The sequence below is a fragment of the Dipodomys merriami genome, unplaced genomic scaffold (assembly GCF_024711535.1).
Source record: "Dipodomys merriami isolate MVZ:Mamm:240054 unplaced genomic scaffold, mDipMer1.0.p SCAF_2, whole genome shotgun sequence".
In the NCBI taxonomy this organism is placed as follows: Eukaryota; Metazoa; Chordata; class Mammalia; order Rodentia; family Heteromyidae; genus Dipodomys; species Dipodomys merriami.
The window spans coordinates 118,711,946-118,731,451 of NW_027203381.1; the positions used below are offsets into that span (position 1 = coordinate 118,711,946).

General features: G+C 57.2%; 1 protein-coding gene across 1 annotated transcript; it reads right to left on the reverse strand.

Moving 5' to 3' along the window:
* Positions 1-3,192: 3,192 nt before the first annotated feature.
* On the reverse strand, positions 3,193-16,521 carry LOC138831896 (integrin beta-2-like; the record flags this gene model as incomplete). Its single annotated transcript, XM_070028903.1, has 14 exons — positions 3,193-3,533; positions 3,817-3,963; positions 4,544-4,746; positions 5,031-5,250; positions 5,698-5,942; positions 8,302-8,489; positions 9,010-9,150; positions 9,761-9,850; positions 11,271-11,366; positions 12,672-12,827; positions 13,051-13,208; positions 14,258-14,428; positions 14,861-15,041; positions 16,438-16,521. Coding segments are annotated over 14 exons (2,085 nt in total), but the record flags the coding sequence as incomplete, so codon positions are not given.
* Between the last annotated feature and the right edge of the window lie 2,985 nt (positions 16,522-19,506).

Consider the following 19,506-nt stretch of genomic DNA (forward strand, 5'->3'; position numbering starts at 1 on the left):
CAGTGATCCTTCGGCAATAAACATTTGCTGAACTTTAAAGGTTTCTGTCTTCACAGAATTTCCAAGTGATTAGTTTTGTCCAAGTGTTGTTTTACAGTCAACTGTGACTCACAATTATATCTATGAACCTGTATTTGAGATCTTGTCTGACACATTGAAACATCTTTGCTTTATAGGTTGGTCCACCGTATATTTCTTTAAAGATGGCGATCTTGCAGCCAATGGATAGAGCCAGGACAGTTGAGATATTTGTGACATCTTCAGGTGGTCCAGAATTGGCTCTTTGAATTAAAGATGGTTCTTAAGTTCAGTTATCTTTTTGCCCAGATTGCTGATTAGATACTTGACCCAGTGGTTGCACCATTGGTGGGATGGGTTACGATTGTATGAGAGTCAGGGATTGGGAATGAAACAGAGGGGAAAGGAAGCCACTGTTTGGATTAGCTACTTGTCTAGGCTGGCCTGGAACTGTAATTGTTCTCTAGTTCTCAGTCTCCTAAGCGTCAGAGGAAGCTAAAGAGGAAGCTTTTCGAATGCAAACAAGAGTCTCAAAGATGTTTAGATTTAGGATTTCTTGATGAGAACGCTCAAGTGGTAGTAAAGTCAGGAAAATATTCCAAAATCTGAAAATCCCCTTATTGAAGACTCTTCTCATCTGGTGTTCCCGTGAAGGATGATCACCCCGCACATTTGGAAGGCCCACATGCTTTCCTTCATCTCTGACCTCCCTTGTCCAGCTCCATCTCGTTACAGAATTTCCTATTGGGTGGCTCACTGGAATGTTGGATGAGAATGCTGAATCTATATCAAATCAACACCAGATTTCTTCCCTGACTCATTGGTCCTCATGTCAGTAAGTAGTACCCCACAAGTGAATTCAACCATATAGTCAAAATTAATTTCCAGGTGTTAATGGCTTACTACTTAGGAGTCTGAGGCTTGAGATCATGGTTTGAAGCCAGTGTGGGCAGGAAAGTGCATAGGACTCTTACCTACAAGTAAGCACCAAAAAGCCAGAAGTGGAGCTGTGGCTCAAGTAATAGAGTACCATCCTTGAGTGGAAAAGCTAAGAGATAGAGCCCAGGCCCTAAGTTTAAGTCCCAGCACACAATGGAATTCTATGCCTCCATCAGAAAGAATGACATTGCCCCATTTGTTAGGAAATGGAAAGGCTTGGAAAAAAAAAAGTAAGCCAGGCCCAAAGAAACATAGGTCCCATGGTTTCCCTTATTTGCAATAACTACTATTGTCTGAGACAAGCAGAAACGGTCAGATAAGTTGATGTTAGGTGAATGAACCCCAAGATAAGGACTCAAATGGTTTTTCTTTCTTGCTATTGTTTCTAACATATTTATAAGATGATTTCTTTGTTGCTTTGTATGTCCCTCCCCCACGGTATAACCTCTGTTTTCACTGTATATGATGTTGATATACCTTATGGAGGGGAAGGGAAAAAACAAATCGTTTAAATAGGGTTACAGGTGGACCCATTGCAACAATGAGATGTACAAGACGTTATGTCGAAAAATGAACTTTACAACTTGGGTAGGGGATGGGAGGGTAGGGATCATAAGGGGAAACAAAGGAGGAGGCAACAATGCTTGATAAGAAATTCACTCAGGGGCTGGGAAGGTAGCTCAGTGGTAGAGCGCTTGCCTTGCATGCATGAGGCCCTGGGTTCGATTCCTCAGCACCACATAAGCAGAAAGAAAAAAGCCAGAAGTGGTGCTGTGGCTTAAGTGGTAGAGTGCTAGCCTTGAGCTGAAGAGCTGAGGGACAGCGCCCAGGCCCAGAGTTCAGGCCCCACAACCGGACCCTCCCCCCCCCAAAAAAAGAAATGCACTCATTACCTTGCTCATGTAATTGTAACCCCTCTATATGGTATTTTCACCATAAAAAACTTATTAATAAAAAAGTTAAAGTCCCAGGACCAATACACACACAGACATACACACACATTCATACACACACGCATGCACACACACATTAATATGTCTACTCACTTTTAAAATATGGTGACTAGAAAGTGGACTATTACGCAATGGCTGGGGTTACATTTCATCAGAGCGGCAGCTGGGCTGGGGTTTCTTTACCTTGACCTGTGGGTGGGAAGGTCGGGCCTTGCCTGGCTCTTAGAGGCTCCTAGGGGAGACTCTGCAGCAGCCCTCTGGGTCTGGAAACTCGGGGTGCACTTTCCCAAAAGAGGGTTGGTGCTGGCCAGAGTCTAGAACAGGGCTGTGAGTGGACAGGATATTCACAAACAATGTGTCTGAGGTTTTGCTGGCTGGTGGACAGGGCAGGGTTCCATTCTTCTCACTCTCCTGTCACATATGACATGATACATCTACAGAGAATGATCTCAGTGGCCCATGAACGGGCTGGCTCTACCCCTTGGGGAGCAGGAGGGTGCTTCCCTCCCACCTCTCCTCTTCCAGCAGCAGGGAGCGGTGGTCTGTGTGCTGTGCTTGGTGAACAGAAGGCTGCAGAGGCATTGATAGGTTTGTGGAGGGTTTGGATCCCTGGACCCCAAGAGCAACAACAGTGAGCAAAAAAGCCAAAGGAGAATTCAAGGTCTTGAGTTCCAGCCCCAGGCCCAGCACACATAAAATTTGTCTTGTATATCTTTGTCTTATGCATGGACAGCTAGATTAGCTCCCTCTCTCTCTCTCTCCTCTCTCTCTCTCTCTGTCTCACACACACACACATATATAATGCAGTCCTGGGATTTGAACACACAGCTTTATACATGCTTGGCTTGCTCTCTAGGCTGGTGCTCTACTACACCTCCAGACCTACTTTTTGCTGATTATATGGAAGATAGAATCTAGTGGACTTTTTGCCTGGGTTGGCCTTGAGCCAGGATCCTCTTGAGTCGCTAGGATTTGTAGGCCCGAGCCACCAGTGCACAGGCTTCAGCACATTGTAGTCACATGAACAGATAAGCAGCAGCAGCAGTGGCTGGCTGCACTCTTTCTGAGCCTCACGTGCTTGAGGAGGGAATGGAGAGAGACACTCAATTTTCTGAGTAACTGATTTCTTATCAGACGGATGACCACACCTGTGAGCCGGGTAGGGCTGGAGGGAGGAGGATGTATGTAGCGTGTGATGCCTACACATGTGATTGGTTAACAGTACCCTCATACGTTTAACAAATAAACTGTGAATCTTACAAATTTTGGCAATAAGGCTATGTTTAATCAAACCTAGGATTTAAGAGGTTCAGAAAGGAGGTGGTCCCTGAGGATAAATCTATAGAACCCAGGCAGATCTGTCATTTTGAAGGCAGAAGGTAGAGTGGACTTTTGGGTCATTGGTGATTCTGCTCTGAAATGCAAGCTAGTCACAGTGCCAAGGGGTAGGAGGCGGGGCTTGAGGGTCACAGGAGGCAGGAGGCGGGGCTTGAGGGTCACAGGAGGCAGGGGGCGGAGCTTGAGAGTCTTGTCTGGCTGGTGGTAGCCACTTTGCTTTCACCTGTGCTCTAGCTCTCAGCAGACTTAGGAGTTGACGAGAGCGCTCTTGAAGAGTGGGTTATTCTGGAGAGAAACCAAACAGCCTTGTCAGCGCAGGGGCTTTCAGAGCTGAGTCAGAGACCGTCACTTCAGTTCGGAGGAGGGGGTCTGTGTGGGCTCTCCCCAGGGTTCAGTCCTTAGTTACAAAGCTTATACACAGGTGTGCGTGCTCGGGGAACTAGCTGCTGAGGCCTGGTGTGTGTGTGCGTCCCTCGTGGCTGACCCTAGGGCATGGCCCTGCTATGGTTACTTCCAGAGGATGGAGGCATGTGGTCTTCCAAACGGGACCCCCAGTACCCCCACTTACGTGGTTCTGTCGGGGCTGGAGCTCCTCCCTTCATGAAGTGGGTCAGGACCAAATAGATGACCACCAGGAGAAAAATGAGCACACAGACACAGCACATGCCTATTACCACCGACATCGTGATGGTGATTCTGGGAGCCAACACGCACTCTAGAGAGGAAGCGCATGGCTGGTGTCCAGTCCCACTGTAGGACTGTGGTGACTGCATCCTGTGCGGCCTTGTCACCCACCATGGCCCCCCAGGCCTCGTGGCTCCGAATGGCACTTGCTTGGCATGACCCTTTGTTCCCAGAGGGGAGAGGACAGGCCACAGGCCTCCCAGAGCAAAGCCCGGCGGAGACAGCACGTGGTCACCAGCCACCGGGACAGCCGGTAGTTCCATGCCCAGTAGGCGTGGTGTGTGCCGTGGGAACCCCAGCGGCGGTCTGCTGCCTGTTGCAGGCTCAGGTAAGGAAAGTGGAGCGAGAGGGAAAGCCAGTGGGACAGCGCAGGTGATCGGCTGCCCTGAGATGCCGCCATCCAGTGGCATGGACAGCAAGCCCTCTGTTGCTGGGCTAGCCTGGCCCCGCCCCAGAGTCCCCACCCCTGCAGCTCCTTCCCATCTGTGGTTGGAGTTCTTGTCACCATAGTCCACCTGCCCACACTGTCCCCCTGGCCAGCCTCACCCCGGCTGTCCTCCACGTGGACGTCGTAGCTGTCCCTCCCGTCCTGTCCCCCTGGCCAGCCTCACCTCGGCTGTCCTCCACATAGATGTCGTAGCTGTCCCTCCCGTCCCGCTGCTGCATGGTGTAGGAGATCCAGCAGTTGTCCGAGTCCCGCTCCTTGCAGGACTTGCCCTTCCTGGTGGCGTTCTGCAGCCTCACGTTCACGCACGCAGTGCTGCAGTTCTTCTTGTAGGGGCCCTTGGCGAATTTCAGGCACTCCACGCAGGAGCTGTGGAGGACAGGGGTGAGCAGGTGTGAGGGGGCTTCAGACGGGACGCGTGTGGAGGGGTGTGCCAGGGTGTGTGGTGTGCACACCTGGGGTGTGGTCTGGGTGCTGGCTCTCCAGTGGGTGGGGGTGTGGGGAGTGCATGCTGGGGAGCTGAAGGGCTCAGAGGGAGGCGGGGCACACGGCCCCGGCCAGCTGAACCCTGCCTGGGACTGCTGCGAAGCGGGTGCTCCCGGGCGTCCCCAGCGTGCCCAGAGCCAGGCGGGCCTGGGCGGTGGCACACTCACATGTAGTTGCTGCAGGGCGCTGGGCAGCCCGGGCACTCCTCGCACAGGGGCGGCTGGTAGCCAGGGTCACACTTGCACGTGTTGCACTCGCACCTGCCGCGGCCGCTGCATTCCACCCGGCGTGGGTTCAGGCAGGCTGCGGTGGACCTCCGGCACTGGCAGGCAGAGCCCTCGAATCCCGGCCTGCATTGGCACTGGCCGCAGAAGCACACACCCCTGTCTGGAGACAGCGAGGTCCGGGGATTCACCAGGCAGCCGGGAAGCCCACAGCTGCTCCCTCCCCAGACACGGCCTCCTGAAGAGGTCAGAATGTCCAGCCTCCACCCACCCTTCCCTGCCCTCTGCCCACCCCTCCTCCCTTCTCCTCCTGCCCCTCCTCCACTCTCTGCCTGCCCTTCCTGGGCTCCACAGCCCCACCAAGTAAGGACAACTGTGCCTAGCCGTTCCTCAGATGCTCTGACTAGGACCATCTTCCTTGTGTGACTTTCTCAGATGAAGAAAGTGGCCACGCAGAGACCAGGGCCCCTCTAGGTCCTGCTGCTGATGGACTGAGCAGAATTCCCAGTCATCTGTCATCTGTCTGTCCGTCCCTGAGTTCTGTGCTTGGTCTTGCTGTGCAAATGGACAAGAAAGCCTAGCCGATGGCCCAGGCCGGGCCGCCACTCACTCAGGCCACCGCAGGGCTGGCCTTGGTGCCGTTCACAGTTGACATTGTCACACTCGCAGTACCGCCCAAAGATCTCCTTGTGGGGTTCGTCGCTGGCGTGGCACATACACTGCCCGCAGACGCAGTCCCCCATCCCCGAGCACACCAGGGAGCTGTTGTCCTTCCGGCAGCTTCCCTCCAGCTCCTGGATGCTCTTGCCCTGTGTCTGACACTCGCAGTTCTTCCCAATGTAGCCAGCATCACACCTGCGGCGAGAGGCGCTGGGCTCAGGGCCTCCCCTGTGGTGAGGACACTTCCTGTCCTCAGGCCCTCCCCTGTGGTGGGGACACTTCCTATGCTCAGGCCCTCCCCTGTGGTGGGGACACCTCCTGTCCTCAGGCCCTCCCCTGTGGTGGGGACACTTCCTGTCCTCAGGCCCTCCCCTGTGGTGGGGACACTTCCTGTCCTCAGGCCCTCCCCTGTGGTGGGGACACTTCCTGTCCTCAGGCACTCCCCTGTGGTGGGGACACTTCCTGTTCTCAGGCCCTCCCCTGTGGTGGGGACACCTCCTGTCCTCAGGCCCTCCCCTGTGGTGGGGACACTTCCTGTCCTCAGGCCCGCCCCTGTGGTGGGGACACCTCCTGTCCTCAGGCCCTCCCCTGTGGTGGGGACACTTCCTGTCCTCAGGCCCGCCCCTGTGGTGGGGACACTTCCTGTCCTCAGGCCCTCCCCTGTGGTGGGGACACTTCCTGTGCTCAGGCCCTCCCCTGTGGTGGGGACACTTCCTGTTCTCAGGCCCTCCCTGTGGTGGGGACACTTCCTGGGCTCAGGCCCTCCCCTGTGGTGGGGACACTTCCTGTCCTCAGGCCCTCCCCTGTGGTGGGGACACTTCCTGGGCTCAGGGCCCTCCCCTGTGGTGGGGACACTTCCTGGGCTCAGGGCCCTCCCCTGTGGTGGGGACACTTCCTTGGCTCAGGCCCTCCCCTGTGGTGGGGACACTTTCTGGACTCAGGCCCTCCCCTGTGGTGGGGACACTTCCTGTGCTCAGGCCCGCCCCTGTGGTGGGGACACCTCCTGTGCTCAGGCCTGCCCCTGTGGTGGGGACACTTCCTGTCCTCAGGCCCGCCCCTGTGGTGGGGACACTTCCTGGGCTCAGGGCCCTCTCCTGTGGTGGGGACACTTCCTGTGCTCAGGGCCCGACCACTGGTCCACAGTGGCAGTGTTACCAGCTCTGGATCTGTTTCTCCAGGAACCAGGCCAGGTCATCCCAAGGGCACATGTGTGACCCTGCCCTGTGACCTGGGACCTGGGTGGAGCTGTGCATACAGCCTGGGCCAGGTAGGCAGTGCGAGCTCCTCACCCCACCCCAGGCCTGCTGAGGGTGGGTGGGACACATCGCGCTAGGTTGGCAGGAGGAAGTGGCACATGCAGGTCAGTAGGACATGGGGGCAGCAGCCGGGCCACTGGCCTTTGGGCTCCGAGCATGTGTCTCGATGTGCTCAGAGAGGACGCTGTGATGGGCTGTCCTGCCCCTGGGAGGAGGAAGCTTCTGGATCATTGACCAGTGGCCATATGCGCAGAGGAGTCATCTTATTCCCCGGGGAGGACGCCCCACAGCTGCACACGCAGGACAAGGGCAAGGTAGCACTGCCCGGAGGTGCGGGACGGCCATGGAGTAGTCACGTTCTAGAGCTGCTGGGCATGGGCAGGGTAGCAAGGACGGGGAGAGGGGGGTTGGTAGTAAAAGGAGAAGGTGCCCTGGGGCGGGCAGGGTCAGCCTGGAAAGTACTCTGGGCTCCAGAGTAGGTGGGGGTCCTAGGGCCTGGGGCCGAGGGGTCTAGTCCAGCCCCAGGGTCGGCCGTCTGGCTGCAGCTTGGCAGCTTGGTGAGTGTGTGGGCTCAGGGCTGGAGGAGAGCCACAGGGCCGTGGTGCCCCAGGATGGGCCCTGCAGAGTGAGTCAGCCAGTCTCTGGAAGATTCTCCTGCCTGCTCTGCCTTGGTTTCTCCATCTCACAGCTGGTTGGAGCTGTTGGGAACTTATGGGGTCTTCGGGTCTGCTTTAGTGGGGTCTAAATGCAGTGGGCACGCGCCTGGCGCTGGCTAGTGAGTTAGTGTTCACCGTGGGCCCCCGCACCCTGAGGAATAGCATGTGACTGTGTGGATCTGTGTGGACCCAGACTGCAGCAGCCTCTCTGGTGTCTTTGGGGACCGGTGGCAGCAGGGCTCAGAATGAGGATAATCCGCATGTGGCTGGAGCGCCGGGCTGCGCATGGCAGCCAGCGCCCTGCGGGTCAGGACTCTCCCGTAGGGCACATGAACAAGGCCTCTTCTGAATGTATTTTGAACCAAGGCTTTGTGTGACAGCTCAGGGGTGGGTCGGGGGGGAGCTTCCAAGATCCAGGCTGCTGGATTGTCACCAGTCCTGGGGTTCTCTGGCTCCGTGCTGCTGGCCTGCTGGCCAGGAATCCCAGGGCCACAGAGCGGTAAGTCGTGGGTGAGTGGGTGCACTGTGTGCTTAGGCGTGGGTCTGCTGCCCAGTGTGTGTGTGTGTGTGTGTGTGTGTGTGTGTGTGTGTGTGTGTGTGTGTGTGCGTGTATGTATGCACACATGTGCGTGCCCGCCTCACCTGCAGACACCGCACTCTAGCGAGCCCTTGCCCCCGCAGAGCCCGAGGTCCTGCTTCTGGTCCCGACACTGGCACTGGCACTGCGGGAGGACCCGCACGGTCACCGTGTCTGTGAAGCCCAGGGCCCGGATGACAAACGACTGCTGCTGCAGGCAGGCGGTGGCCGTGACCTTCACCTGGAAGGTGATCTGTGGGGAGAGCAGGACACAGTGGGGAGGGGGAGGCAGGCCTTGCTCCGTGGGGCCGTGTGGACGGGGGTCCGGGCGCCCCATACCCTCCATGGGGCTCCTGTGGATGGAGGCGTCCGCAGGGCCTCATGGATGGAGGTGGTGTCACCCTGCGCCCTGCAGCCACCCCTGGAGGTGCTGTCTAGAGCCTTGCACACTGGCCCAGTGCGGGGATGTGGGCTCTCTGTGCGGGTGATCGTGGAAGGTGCCTTCCTGAGTCCTGTCCCTGACATTAGAGCCCAGGCGAGTGCCACAGGGAATCCTTGGCCTGGGGGCAGAGGATGTTCAAAGGCAGGAGAGCGGGGCTGGCTGCTGGACGGAGGCTATGACCTTCTTGCTATTCCCATGCGAGCCTCCATTCCTGTGGCCGTCAGTGGGGACAAGTCTGGGAAATCCTGGCAGGCCTTCCAGAGGCTGGGATGGAGTCCCCAGGCTATGGTGGAGGCCAGGGCTCCCGGGCCGGGGTGGAGGCCCAGCTTACCGGGACATTGATCTGCACGCCATCACAGTCTCCTCTGGGCTGGCCCATGTGAGATGCCCCGTTACTGCAGAAGGAGTCGTAGGTGACCCTCAGGGTGTTGGGGAGGGGGCTGTGGTCCAGGAAGACGCGGGAAGACAGTTTCTGCAGGCAGAGCGGCCAGGCTTAGGGCTGAGAGCTCTCGGAACACCGATCACTTCCGAGAGCTTTCCAGGGCAGCTGGGGACCCACTGGTGCCGGGCCCTGAGTGGAGCCTGGCTCACTCCCACAGGTACCAGGACCCCGGTCCTGGGAGCAGCACAGCTCTGGGGGCAGCAGCAGGGTGGGCCGGGAGCCTGGGAGGAGGAAGAGGAGGGGGAGGAGGGGGAGGAGGAGGGGGAGGAGGAGGGGGGAAGGAGGAGGAGGAGCAGGGACCCTGCAGGGCTCGTGCAGGACAGTGTAGGGAGGCTGGCAAAAAGGGGTGCCCCACCCCACGGGCATCTTTGCAGGGATTCCGGGGCCTCCCCCATAGGGAAAACATCTACCTTCCTTCTCCAGGGTGACCAGTGGGCGGAGCCCCGAGGGAGGAGTGGGGGAGAGACTGGGTGGCACCCTCATACCATCGATGGGGTTTTGTGTGAGTGGCCACCAGGCTGAGGGGTCCAATGAGACAGGGAGCCCCCCTCCCCATCCTTCTGCTGGCCAGCAGAGGGCAGGGGGGCTGCTTCTGGGGCCCAGCCCAGCCCCCCTGCACCGCGCCCTGCCAGCGACTCACATTATAGGCGTTTTTGATGAGCTGCCCCACGTTGCTGAAGTCGTCAGACAGCTCCCCCACAGCTGACTTGGGGATGATCTCGGTGAGTTTCTGTCGGTGAGAGGGACAGGTGGGTGCAACTAGCACCGGGCCCCCCTGGGTGGGGGCTTGTCATGTCCAGGGGCCTCTGGTGCCTGTGCGGAGGCTCGGCCATCCTCAGGTGAGACCACCACTGCAGAGCACGTGGTCACTGGCGGGCTGAAAAGCGTTCACCAACCGGCTCTCTCTTGGTGTGAATGCTCCCAGCGGGTCACTGCTGAGCTGGCCATGTCCCTGTGTGTGTCACCACATCCACATGGCAGGCAGAAATATCCCCGGGTTATTACTATTACCAGTAAACTGTGGGAGAACTGCACCAAGTGGTGAGCCAAAGTGTGTCCATGCCTAATTTTAACCATGACTGTGACCTGACTCCTGACCATCTATCTGCCTTGGCAGGGCAGTCTGATGCCCCTTGGCCACACCCCCATCTACCTCTGGAGGCGGGCCAGTTGATGACAGACAGGCCAGCCCTCCACACAAATGTGTGCCTCATCCTAGGGCCTTGTTTCTTGAAGAGAGAGCATTCCTCTCCCCTTCCTGAGACACACAACTGAGGGCTAGGACACTTCTTGCCTGGTGTCCTCCCGTGACTGCCCGAGGGAGCTCCACAGCCTCGCCACCAACCTCCTGCAGGGCTCCGCTGCCCACTCCACCTGACCCAGTGTGGGAGGCGTCCCTGGCTCAGGGAGGCTGGGCTCTTCCTTGTCTGCCTGTAGAACCTGCTCAACACTCAGCCAGAAGCGGAGGGGGGAGTGATGCGTGTGGGTACCCACAGGACTGGTGCGAGATGCCCACCGTTCCAGAGTGCAGAGCTTGACAAAGTTTACCTGGGGAACAGCCAAATGGCTGTGTGTGGCTGAAGAGCCAGATGCCCTAAAGACCACTTCCTTCTCCTTTCATCCTTACATCCCTGCTTGGGAATTTTCAGAGTGCCCCGATTCTGTTTGTTGGTGGGTTGGTACTGGGGCTGGATCTCCGGGTACTGCACTTGCTAGGCAGGTGCTTTTCCACTTGAACCACATCTCCAACTCTTCTTCTGTCAGTTGTGGGGCTTGAACTCTGGGCCTGGGCGCTGTCCCTCAGCTCTTCAGCTCAAGAGTACCATTCTACTGCTTGAGCCCCAGTGCCACTTCTAGTTTTCCGAGTGGTTTATTGGAGATTAGAGTCTCACCGAGTTTCCTGCCTGGGCTGGCTTTGAACCATGATCCTAAGATCTCAGTCTCCTGAGTGGCTAGGATGACAGGCATGAGCCACCAGCACCTGGCTCAAACTCTTTTTGTTTCAGGTTTTTTTAAAATTTTTCCTCCCAGGACTGTGGTAACGCCCGCGCTGGGAAGCAGAGTCAGGAGGTACATGCTGTGCGGTCTTGGGTTTTGCCGTCTTGCGGCTGGGCTGCCCTCACTCCACTGCTCCAGACCCTGACACTCACCTCATAGCTTTTCACTGCCCGCGCGGTCACCATAAAGATGGTTTGGATACCACTTTCTGCCAGTTTGTGTGCTAGCTGGCCCACCGATGGGTAGTCCTGGAGGGAGGAGACACCTGTCACATGGCATCTGAAGCTGGGGACAAGCCTTCCAGGCTGCCCGGTGGATGCGGGTGCTAAGGGGCAGCAGCTAAAGGCAGGCCCACCCCTACGTTCTGGGGTGCCTTCTCTGAATAACCCATGCGTGAATGGAATCAGTGGGAAAGCAAGTGGATGGAAGTTCAGTGGGGACAACCTTTGAAATGGTTGTTACGTGTTTGACAAAGAAGCCAAGAGGTGAGCGGGTGGAGGCTCCCTGACAGCGCCCGTGCTGTGAGTGCTGGGCAGACACCCCAGATTTCTAACAGGGCAATGTCAGACATCATGTCTTGCCAAGTGGGAGTGTGTTTGTGTAACCGAGGGATACTGACTCGTTGTGTGTCCCTTTCCTGACCAAGTTCGAGACCTCCTAGATTCTGAACGCCAGCACCCCAGAGTGTGTGGGCTCCAGGAGGGGCAGCTGAGTCGTCCTTGGTTGCACCCGGAGTTTTTGTGACTGCTGAGAACGGCCATGCTGCAGGGGGTAGGACCCCGGACCTCTCTGATGCAGGCTTCTGCGGGAGGACAGGGACTCGGGGCCCCAGGCCACCTGACTCCAGCGGAGCTGCAGGCCCCCCCCTTCCTGCCCCTACCTCCCCACTGCCAGGCTATCCCTGTCCCCCATCCCTACGGCTGCTCTGGGTGCTGGAGGCAGGGCAGGGAGAGGAAGGCAAGAAGAAGTCACAAGAGAAATGCTGGGAGGAGATGGGAAGGAGGGGAAGCGGAGGGTGGGAGAGGGGAGAAAAGAACGATGGGGAGGGGAAGGAAGGGGAGGAGAGCGAGGGGAGGGGGACGCCATGGCCTTTAGGAGATATCCAGGGATATGAGGGATGAAGGCTGGACCCCGTGAGTCTCCTCTGCCCCCTGCCCTGCTCCCCCCCCGAGGCAGAGGGTGGCAGTTTGTGCACCCCGTGTTATGGAGCAGGGTAGGAGGGCAGCCCCTGCCGCCCCCCACCCCGGGGGAGTGAGCTGCGTCTGCACCACCTCTCTTTATACCTACCCTCAGTCATCCACCACTCTCTTCTGGCTCGAGGCTGGTTCCCCATGGGCCTAACCTGCAACCTAGGGCTTCCAGAAGTTTCTACATGAATTTGCAACTGAGCTTGGAAGGAGGCCCTGGGGCTGGCTGTGTGGATGAGCCCGCCTCGTCTCTCCTCGCTCTGCCCCTGGCTCACAGGCAGGGTTGTCTAATGTCTGGGGGACACTTGCCCCGGCTCCCCTGTGGGTCCCCGCCCTGCGCCCAGCCAGGGCGGGTGCGGTGCTCACAGAGCCACGGCTGCTCTTGGGCATGTCATCCTTCAGGTGGCAGCGGCCATCGCTGGGGGTCAGGAGGGCGCCCGGCTTCTCATCGCTGCCATAGCGCAGGCCACGGTCAGTAGCCAATACCAGGATTCGAGTAACGTTGCGCCAGCCGACTTCCTCCTGAGATGAAGATGCCCAGTGGGAGGGAGGGGTGTTACTTGCCTCAGTTTCCCCTCTGGGTGTTCCCAGAGCTCTGTGGGGAAACTTGCAGGCCCATCTGTCCTCTCTTTATGGAGTTCCGTAAGGAGCCTTCTTACCTGCCCAGTGTCAGCACCAGCAGCTCACAGCACCCCGTGGGGGGCCCCGTGGGGCGGCCCGACACCCGAGCACGCCAGTGACTCACCGGGCAGGCGGCCACTTGCATCATGGCGTTCAGCCCGCCTTCCAGGGTGTCCAGCTCCCCGGAAACCAACAGCTTCCCAGCCTCCATCAGAAACCGGTTGGCGTCGTCCGTCAGCTTCAATGTGTGCCGGAAGGTCTCCTTCACAATGTAGCCAAATCCTGGGGACACATTTGAGTCTGGCTGGGGAGGCCGGGTGGCAGGCGGGGCCCTAGATAGGGAGCTGAGCCTGGGGCACAAGGGCAGTCTCAGTTTCCCTATCTTGCAGCACAGCTGGGAAGAAAGCCAGATGGCACGTGTGGAAACTTGTCCGGGGCACATGTGTTGTATGGCACTTGTATGCACATGGGAGTGTGTACAGTAGTGGACGTCTGTGAGTGTGTGAATGGGCATGTGTTGTGTGCTTCTGTACATATGTGAGTGTAGGCAGGTGCGGACACACCAGGTCTCCACATCCCCGGGCATGTGTGGGCATGCTCACCAGTGTGTGAGCCTCTTCCACGTGCAGGAGGGGCACACACGTCATGGGGGATGGTGCTACGTGGTTGTGCCTTGCCCCTTGCATGTGTTCTTTGAGCTTTGCGTCCTCTGCATGAACTGGTGCTCATAAAGCGCAGGGACTCCTGAGCCATGGGGTTTGCTGTGATTGCTTCCTTACGGCTTCCCTTGCTGTGTACTTTTGTGCTCTTTAATTTTGAAGAATGAGCTCTGAAAGAGTTGTGTCTTTAAAACAGAAGTAAAGACAGCCGGGCATTGGTGGCCCAGGCCTTCCAGCCTAGCTACTCAGGAGGCTGAGATCTGAGGATCACGGTTCAAAGTCATCCTGTGCTGGAAACTCCGTAAGACGCTTATCACCAACTAACCACCAGAAAACCGGAAGTGGCGCTGTGGCTCAAGTGGTAGAGCACTAGCCTTGAGCAAAAGGGCTCAGGGACAGTGCCCAGGCCCCTGAGTTCAAGCCCCAGGACTGACAAAAAAAACAAACAAACATAACAATAAACACACACAAAAAATCACAGATAAATAAAAGAAGCAAGAGGAGGAAGAGGAAAAGGCGGTGGGAGACTGGATGATGACTGAAGTCTTGAGTAGACATGATGGTTGGTAGAGATGCAGCTCTGTCTGTAGCCATGCAGATGCCCAGGTGAGCCAGGTGAGCCACCCCCTCCGCAGCTCCCTGCCTGCCGGCCGCAGCCGTTGTGGGACTTACCGACGCGGGCAGACCTGGTGGTCCAGTTGAAGGCTTGGAGCAGGTGGCGACCCAGCCTCTGGATGTCGGTGGGGTTGCTGTGCCTGGGGTCCGACAGGGCCATCAGGAGGTACAGGTCGATGGGGGCGTCCTGGGCCCTCTGGAAGACCACATTGACTGCAGCCGCCTTCCCTGTGGGTGGGGAGGAAGGCCGGTGAGCAGCGAGGCGGGCATGCGGGCTGCCGTGGGGCTGCCCGTCCTGGGGCTTGCCCAGACGGCCCGGTCCGGCAGGCTCCAGTTCCCTTCACTTCCTCCTTCACCACAGACTGTCAGGGGCTGCGGGTCAGACAGGGGGTGGACTTGAATGCAGATACAAGTCACTTGGTGCCCAGCGCAGCGGTGGAGGGGAGGTCCGCTATGCTGGACCTCATCAGTGGGCATGGCATGGGGGGGTGCTTCGGGAGTCCCTGGGTCATGAGGATGGGGGCCCCAAGAAGGTGACCCATGGCACCCGGTGGGGAGGTCAGCCTTTACTCTTGAGGTTCCCTGGCGGGGCGCAGTCTGGTCTGGCCAGCCCTCAGCCACACAGGGTGCCTGGCTCACCACGGGCAAGGCCACGCCTACCTGGCCGCAGGTAAAGGGCCAGCTGCTTTGGGGACAGCTGTGTGCCTCCCCCCTGCGGGTCTTCCTGGGGCACGGCGAAGCTCCTGGGGTCCAGGATGTCCTTGGCTTCACAGCCCTTGTTCTGCAGCTGCTCCCGGGTGTCACAGCGGGCAGAGTCGGGCTCCCTCGGGTCCGTGAAGTCCTGGGGGAGTGGGCTGGCTCAGGAGGAGGCTGCAGGACCCAGCTGCAGGACCAGGGGCTCAGACTTGGGGATTGAGATCCCTGGCCATGGGGACAGAGGCAGGGGAAGACCCCAGCCTCCCAGACAGCTTCCCAAGGGGCCCAGGTCAGACGGAGTCAGACCACAGGCCCGTCTCCCTCCCTCAGCCACTGTGCCCGACAGCCGGAGGGACTGCAGCCCAGGGGCTGATCCTCGAGGGGCAGCCCGGCAATCCTAGTAAAGAAGTGACTACTGTGCTTCCATGGGGGGGGGGGAGAAAAAGAGAGAGAAGGAAAGAGAGGAGAAAGGAAGGAGGAGAGCTGGGAGAGAGCAAATGGGGGAGAAAGACAAGAGGGTGGGGCTTCCTTACACAGGAGTTACGGGAAGGACCCTGCCTGTTTGCAATGATCCCAGTGTCATCCATTGAGGCTGAGTCATGGAAGGAGGCCATGTTAGTGGGTGCGGTTTCGTGGGAACAGAATGCACAAACATTAGTTCCCAGCGATAGTGCAGGTGGGAGGTGGGGCAAGGATCTCAGCTGGGGTTCTGGTGGACATCACCAGCACTGGCACCACATGTGCCCTTGGGCACAGAGAAGGTGTAGTCACTGGCAGAGCGATGCTGGGATCAATCCAGATAACCAGCCCAGCTGAGGGTTCTCCACACACGGATGTTGCTGGTCTTCCAGAAGACAGAGAGCTGAGACTGTCCCTGACTCAAGGTGACTAAAGATCCCAGACATCTGCTTGCCTAGTGCAGGCCTGGGTGGTAAAACCACCAAGAAAGTACATGCTACCACAGGCCTGGTGGGAAGAAGCTGCAAAATGTGCATAAGATCTATAGATTCGGTCATCATAAGACATTATGATGGGTTTTCTGAGTATAAAGATGTATTTGTCAATATGAATACGCATATACTGATCAAAACACATGCTTGGTTTTGCAAGTGAATACTGAGTTCTAAAGACCCTCGATGAGGCAAAGGGCAAGGGCTTCCTGTTCCAGCTGGCTCTGGAGCCTGAAGTGAAGCCCTGATGTGAATTTCCAAAGACACCTACAGAGTCAGGCCCGGGGAGCCCTGGAGAGGGTGTGGTCTCATTCTGCACGAACTGTCTCTCCACCTCTAGATGTCTGGGTGCCACTGGATGCTCCTCTGCCTCCTTCTAGAAGCTTCTCTCCTGAGCTGCTTGTGCCTCTGGACCTGCAGCTGGCTTAGGGACAGCCTGTTTGTCTCTCTCTCTTGGACTGCCTGGGGGCCTCTGGGCTATTCCTTGAGGAAAGGGCCCTGGCGTCCCTCTCTGGTGTCACGGTGGGAAGGTAGAGGGACAGGGCAGAGCCGCTCAGCCTCCAGGAACCTCAGGGACCATGGGGCTCTTACCAGCTTCTGGCACCAGGCACAGTCAGGCCCCGACTGGATGCAGTCCTCGCAGGTTCTGACCTTGAACCTGGTGCATTCCTGGCATAGAACTGGGAGACAGGCGGGTGGGTGAGTGGGCCCTAAGCCCCACCCTTGACTGCCCTTTAGGGTGAGTGGAGGAGGTGAAGGGGCCTGGGGGGGCTTTGAGCCAGCTGACTTGGGGGTAACGAGGGAGACTCCTGGAGGAGGCCAGAACTCCCTCCTCTGCTGGGTGGGAGATTGAGGTCGTGTGTGAGCCTGGGCCTCCCTCAGGCTGCAGGGCTTTGGGTCGAGGGGGTCAGGAGGCAGCCCTTCTGTCTGTGGAGAGCTGTGGACTCACCGGGCCTGAGGGGGAGCAGCCCCACCAGGGTCAGCAGCAGGAGGCAGGGACGCAGCATGCCCCAGGAGGAGGCGCTCCCAGGAAGGAGGGGCATGGAGACTCGGGTGACCGCTTGGAGACTCTCCGGCTGGCCTAGAGCTGCAGAGCCAGAGATCCCATCCCCATGGCTGTGGGGTATAAGAACCGTGTACGGGCAGCACACAAAGCCCCAGACTCAGAGGAGGGAAGCCCGGAAGGTTGGCTGCACACCTGTTCAGGTATAGAAGACAGGAAACACTACAAGGACACACAGATACACACACGTGCACACACACTACACACGTATCACACACACACATATATGCCATATACATACCATGTGCATACACAACTTAGACACCATGTACAACATGTTCCCTATAGCACACACAATACACATTTCATACAAACTACACACAAAGCACACATCCACACCTACCACACATCTGTACACGCAGCCTGCATGAGCACAGCACCCGGTATACATACACACTTGGCCTAGGGCAGGGCTCTGAGCTTTGTGAAGTTATGTCCTCAAAGCCGAACTGGAGCAGACTGTCCTGACCAGGGCTCCCAGCAGGCAGCTGGCCTAGAATAGGAGGGAGTCAGGCCTTGAACTCCTGCAGGAGAGGGGCTGTGCTGAGAGTCTGGCCAGGAGCTGTGCAGATTAGCTGTCTGCTTTTCTATGCCCACTTCCAGTGTGTCCTTACAAGCCTGAGTGTCAGTGTGTGTGAGTGTGGGGTCACTCACAATCCTTGCACCCCTGGGGGGGGCAGTGCAGCTGGGTGGACCAGGCCAGATCTGGATGACAGCCTGCAGACAGTGTTCTGCTCTCTGTGTCTGTGGACAGGACTCCCGCCACACTCCCAAAGCCCTGGTGACCACCAGCAGGAGAACTTGAACCTCACAGGAGGAGACTGAGCCCCTGAGTAGCATTCCCATTGCGCAGAAAGACAAGTGCAAATCTGGGTGACAGCAAGACAGACCTACAATACAACAAGATAGATCTACAGTACTGCAAGACAGACCTACAATACAGCAAGATAGATCCACAGTTCTGCAAGACCTACAATAAGCAAGATCTACAGTACAGCAAGACAGATCTACAGCAAGATAGCTCTAAAGTATATCCTACAAGACCAAACCTAGACCACAGGAAGCCTGGTGGTGGGGACATGGCCTCCTCTCACCATCCAGGTTACACCCTGCTTGCTTAAGTGTGACTGCCCCCAAAACTAGCTGGGCCGCGGGGAGGCTCAGGGTGAGGGGCTATGGGAGTTTAGTTTCCCACATCAATGCTTCAGGTGCAAAATTCCAAGAGAGGCTCTTTGAGAAGGGCCGGGCCCCACCCACCTCCCAGAACTCTGCAGCTCAGGCAGCTCCATGTCAGCGAAGCACTGGGGCATCTAGCACAACCTTAGGAACGAATGTCAAGAGTCACCTGTCCCGAGTCGTGGCCCAGGTTGTGTTCTCTGATGAGCCCACTGGGGCCTGGCACCTTCCTTCATCCTGGCCTCTAGAACACACCAACAACAACCCTGTGATACCACCAGCAAAGCTGTGGGACAAAGCTGGTGATCGAGGGGTGTGGAGGCCTTAAGAAATCAGACATGTTCCGGTGAACACAGGGAAAGAGGAAACCAGGAGGAAAGAGCCACTTAAGCAAGACCTCAGCAGGAGGTGAGAGGCGGGTGAGAAGAAAACCCTCAGAATGGGTCAGGCTTCCTGTTGTGAGGAAAGATTTGCAAAGCTACAAAACCATATGTCCAGGCCCTTAAGAAGCCCAGGCTCTGGGGGGTCTCTCAGAATGCCACCTCAGAGCCTGGCCTGGCCTGGGGGGGAACAAAGCCCAGCCCTGTGCTGCTAGACAAGCGGCCCTCATGGATGAACACATCGAGCCAAGTAGAGGCACCCTGGGAAGGAGGATGGAGATAGAGGAAGGGAAGTCCCCCTCCAAGTCTACATCTACAATGACCACATAGTAGGCCTCAAGCTTTCACAAGTCTAAGCCTCCAGTTGAAATGTGGTCAGTCTCCTGTGTCCATTTAGAAAAGAGTCTGAGGGCAGCTGGACTCTCGGTGGCTTCTCAGGTCATTGGTTCCTGGGGACCCAAAGGGTCATTAGGAACAAAGGGGCAGGGACAGCCCAGGAAAACTCAACCTATGTATTTTCTGAACCCACAGCCCTGCCAAGTAAATGTGTGTGTGTATGTGTGTGTGTGTGTGTATGTGTGTGTGTGCGCGTGCACACACATGCTGGTCCTGGAGCTTGAACTCAAGGTCTGGCTGCTATCCCTGAGTTTTTTCTTTTTCTTTTGTCTTTTTGCTTGGGATTATACCTTGAGCCACAGCTCCACTTCTAGTCTTTTGGTGGTTAATTAAAGATAGAGTCTCTTGTTCTTTCTTGGCCAAAGTGCTTTGAACCCTGATCCTTAGATCTCAGCCTCCTGAGTAGCTAGAGTGACAGGCGTGAGCCAGCAGTACCTGGCCTGCCAAGTACAGTTTTCCATTAATTTGCTGTTGATGGAGTCCAACAGTGGGAGTATTAGAGCCATGGTTTTTGATGAAAGGAATAGAACGAGACCTTCCCACATTAGCTAGCAGTTTGAAAACACGCCAATAAATACCTCTGAAGTTAAAGCAGAACTCACACTATTTTTATGGAGATTTTAGGAGACAGCCTGTCCACCATCT